The 4,944-nt window shown below is 29.8% G+C and overlaps 1 protein-coding gene across 1 annotated transcript in view; it reads right to left on the bottom strand.

Moving 5' to 3' along the window:
* Positions 1–1,195: 1,195 nt before the first annotated feature.
* Positions 1,196–4,944, bottom strand: part of LOC106461976 (neuron navigator 2-like) — a gene marked incomplete at its 5' end in the record, with an annotated part of 19,065 nt that continues 15,316 nt past the window's right edge. The window contains one exon of the mRNA XM_022389102.1: positions 1,196–3,746. Coding sequence (XP_022244810.1) covers positions 3,639–3,746 — 108 coding nt within the window. The remainder of the gene's footprint in view (positions 3,747–4,944) is intronic.

The raw sequence follows: 4,944 nt of genomic DNA, 5'->3' as shown, positions 1-4,944 counted from the left end.
AAAAATGCATTTTTTAATTAATGAAATTGACCCAAGGGGTGATACTAACAAGCTATCATAATTTTTTATTATTTTCAAAAGTAGGCTCAGTACTGTTTTGCTTTAGGGAGTTATCTTTTTTAACCAATTTTTAGCAAACTTGCCTCGATATCAAGTTACTTTTGTAATGAAATATCACAATTTCTGTAAAAACATGTCTTAACATTACTAGGAAATTTCTGAAAACTATTGCATTTATAAATAAAAAATAACACATTCTATAAAACAAAATACAACTTTAAGGCTAATGAAAAATACCGCATCTGTACAGTCTGCAATACATTTGTTGTAGCCAAGTAAGAAAAAATTATCCTAATAGTAACTAATGGGTAAAGCCTTTAAATTAATTTAATTAGGAAATGCTAGTATTTCATCACCTTGTTTGGCAAGATTTTGATTCCTGACAATGCTACCATCTAATGCAGTGGTAGCTTTTCAGAAGAGAAAAGGCCATGTCTATTCAAAGATTTTGAACAAATAACATATTTATTAGGTTTTAAATCAAACCCATGTTTTTTTTTTGTGTTAAAAAATTATTGAAAAATGGCATATTTCTGTAGCAAAATGTTCACAAATCTTCCTGTCTTGCTCAAGGGAAAACAAAAACAACTGGAATCATATCAAAAATCATTAACACTAAAACAATTTAAAAAATGCATATCCTATATTTCTAACTGTATTACAGTATTAACAACTGTGACTTTTATAATGTTTTGCACAACTCATGTCATGCCAATACTAATAAGTAAGGAAACCAACCTTAATTGTAAAAACCTTTTAAAAATGTGTTCATTTTAGAAACACAGTATTGTTGTAAAATGTAATTTATTAAGTGTTTAATATCATTTGTATGTATTAATATGCCTATGATATATGACAAAACTGTTTTATCATTTTAACGTTCTTCACAACTGCAGTAGTTGCAAGGTACCTGATGCCAGCACCTAAGGGAAAGTGACAATGTGTGGTAGGCAGCCTGAGAAAGAACTATACCAGTAAATATGGAAGAACATAAACAGCCAGAGTATTTTCTGACACACTAAGAATTTGGTTATCAAAGAGATTATTAATTTTTCACCAGAAATTGTATTTTATAAATACATATTTTTAGTTTTTGAATCAGCCAACTACAGTAACAATAGCACAAACTGAAAGATAATTTTAATAACAGCTTTATTTACAAAATACTTTAATTTATTTACATCTGACACAAATGTAACAATATAACAAATCTGTGGACACTTCTATAGAATCATATACCTTAGGTGAAATGACCCTTTGTTTAAATCTTTGTAGTAATGTGATATAATCTGTGATTTGAAATAAATCTGTGGAAAACAAACTTCTATACAAGTATCAGAAGAATAGTTAGATATGACACCATTTCTTTGGCTTGACTTATCTGATTTGGTATATCTAACTTGATCAACTAACAAATGCAATATCTACAGAGTCACAACTCGATTAAATGTTGATTAAAATTTTTCTTTGAAGTAGTATTTTTCACTGCAATAATACCGAATGTGAAGTAAGATTATGCTTTGGTAAACAGCTTCATGTTGGAAATGTTAAACATTCCTTTTTCAATAACCATGTTATAATATATTTTCCTTAATGACTAACAGGTCATTGATTATTTTTTAGTTCAAGTGTATGAAACATTAACAATAGCTCATGAAAACAACACAAGCTTCCTGCAAGATTAGTTTTCCTTTGTCTCCTCAAATCAGTTGAAATTTAATGTTTTCTGATCTGAAAAGTTAAAATTTAAATGAAACCAGAATGAAAGGTAATGCATTTTTAGTACTTTTGTAATATCTAGATTTAAATCTCCACATATTTTACAATTTTGTTTTTTAATTTTAAAATAAAAATACTATTTGAAAAGAAATATCAAATGATAAGTGAAAGAATATTTTCTTATAAATTCTCGATGTGTATGTATATACTGTGTTATGTATATTTACTACGTAGTGGTAGCTTTACTTGCTATCTATCCTTAGTGCTTTGTTACATTGCGTAAATCTTCATGTAATCTATAGGTGTTCTTGTAACCATTATTAGAATAAAATGGAAAAAAATCATTTAATTTTCAAGTGCTATCTGTAAAAGTAGGAAATATTTGATGAAAGAAAAGAGAGGTCCGATGATGTGCACTTAATACATTGTGCAAATGGGTAAATTAAATCACCCAGCACATGCTTGATAAGCACATGATAAAAAATCACAACCAGTTGAAGCATTTTGTAAAAGCCAAAATACACTGATTATGTATATACTAACAAGCTTATTTTTTTTGTGAGACTTACTTGCATCCTTTGATACTTCTAACAATTGTCTGATATTTCTAAATAGTTTAGTTGTAACAGTTTAAGCAGTATTTAAGTAAAGAAACTTACATTTTAAGTAAAGCAACTTTTTTTTTAAATTCAATGAATCAGGACTTAATACTGCTTGCATATTAATATTATGATACAGTAAGCTTCTCTTTTTAGCATAATTACAAATGTAATAACAAAATACTTGTGGATTTGCTATTCCTAAACAATTTATACACTAAAATACTGGTATCATATGTCACCTTGTTTTCTTAATAGGTGACATTCTAGGTTAAACTTACTGTTTAAACAGTACAAGGAAACCTAAATCTATCTTTTCAAATGATTCATTGCAGTGTATCATCAAAAGACATAATCATATACACTTGCAAATTATATTTAGCAGATAAACACATAGATAAAACAATTGTAATATACTCTTGTCAATAACACTGTTTTACAATATGAAAAAGCTTCAAAGAGTATATATCAAGTACTTTCTTATAAACTTTGGGTGTGTAATGTTAACAAGATATAGCACATTATAATAAGAGATGATATCTTCAGGTAGTTTTTTTTTAGATTATTAACTAATTTATATATTGTAACTATTGTTAACTATAACAGTTAATATTATGCATTTTATTGAAACAACATTCACAAAGATAAAATGTTTTATAGTAATAAATCAGTTAGCAATCTATTTTGCAAACAATTTAGATTGGCTCTGAATCATCTTTACAAGGAGAAGTTCCTTCTTTCCAGAAAATATCATTTGTAACACTTTGAGATTTAATTAACCAACTAAGAAACTACATAACAAGCTTCAAATATAGTGAACTTCTGTCTCATTAAAAGTCGGCTGTCTGAATTATGTTGGAAATTTTGAAGACAAATTTTAAATGTTGTGGGCAATTTCAAAAACTGTGAAACAGCACCACAAAGTAAATCAATATTGAGTTAAATGTTGAAACATGTGTAAATGAATGATCAGTCTCCTAAGAAAAACCTTTTGTTTTTCAATGTACTACATGTTTATAGATCTTTGACCCTTGTCTTCCAACATGCACCATTCTTCAATATTACTACCTCATTCCTTCCAACATGTTAAATGTTTATAGATCTTTAACAAGTTACATTTATCAATATGTTCAAAGTTCTGAAAAGAAATATATACTTTGAAAAAAGCCAGTGAGAAAGACTATTATTGACTTGGATGTTATGAGAGGTATATGAAGCAATACGTTTATATTCCCTTGAAATTTGAAGTTCCCCTTGGTATCATAGGGTGGATTCTAAGTCCTCTGTATGAAGTCCACTGCTGTGTTGACTGTCATTTTGTGGGCTGGGATAGCTTGCTGCCTCCTGAAGTCTTATAAGCATGTTCAACTAAACCAAAAATACCAACACAAACCTGGATTTATTTATATGTAATCAGATGTTAATAGTTCTATTCAAGTAATAGCAAGTATTTGAGAGATGTTCCCTGCTTTCTTACTGGTCTTCACAGAAGTTTCACACAATCTAACATATGAATGTTCTCCAGTTGAAAAATATGTTCAATATAACAGTTGTTATAGAATCTTCTTATAAACTAGGGGAGTGTGGCATTAACAAAATATAGCAAAAGCCAATCACTAAAAAAATACACATTATAACAAAAGATGATATCTTCGGGTAGTTTTTTTTTTAGATTATTAACTAATTTATATACTGTAACTCTATTTTTAAAACATTAATTGATTTATAGATTGTAATCATAATGTTGCGTGAGCAAGGTCACGTGACTAGTGTCATGCCCCCTGCTTTCTGGAAATATCTTGTACCTTCGTGAATTGTCGGGAGATTACTAGATATAGGGCAGTCTGGTATATATAAGAGGGTGACAATGTGACGACAATAATGTGTGTGTAGGTAATGAGTAATTGAACTGCAGTCAGAGAGAGACGTATTGTTGAAGTAGAGCTCGTGAGACATGAAATATAGTTTGTTATAGCGCGACTGTTGAAAATAAGTGTATCGTAAAGTTGTATTCGGAAAGAATAAACCAGTTTTATTAAGTAAGGACTTGTGTCACTAAAGTTTTGTCGGAAAGAAGTTACGGAAAGTTAATTAACAAACGGAGACGTAACAAATTGGTGTCAGAAGTGGGATGAAAAAAAAAATGGAAACGAGAAGCGGCAAATCAAACTACAGTTTAGCAGACTTGATGGCAGCAAAAGAAACAAGAAGAACGAGAAAATAAACAAGAAGAGAGACAACAGCAGCTACAAAATAACCTGCAACAGTGGCAGCTCGAACAACAAAAGAAACAAGAAGAACGAGAAGAGAAATTACAGCAGTGGTTGGAGGAAAAAAAAAGAAACAAGAAGAACGAGAAAAGAAACAAGAAGAGAGACTACAGCAGTGAGAATTGGAACAAGAAAGGAAACAAGAAGTACAAATGGAAAATATTAGTAAATTTAAAAGTGAATTAGATACGTTAAAGGACGATCTATTGTCTGTTACACAAGGAGGATACATTGACCATCGACTTAATCAGCCCCAGACAATGGCAAGCCCCTTACACAGCCCGCAGCTAAAACCT

The sequence above is a fragment of the Limulus polyphemus genome, unplaced genomic scaffold (assembly GCF_000517525.1).
Source record: "Limulus polyphemus unplaced genomic scaffold, Limulus_polyphemus-2.1.2 Scaffold1070, whole genome shotgun sequence".
NCBI lineage: Eukaryota > Metazoa > Arthropoda > Merostomata > Xiphosura > Limulidae > Limulus > Limulus polyphemus.
The sequence above is the reverse complement of the archived record's forward strand: the minus strand, read 5'-3'. Positions and strand labels throughout refer to the sequence as shown.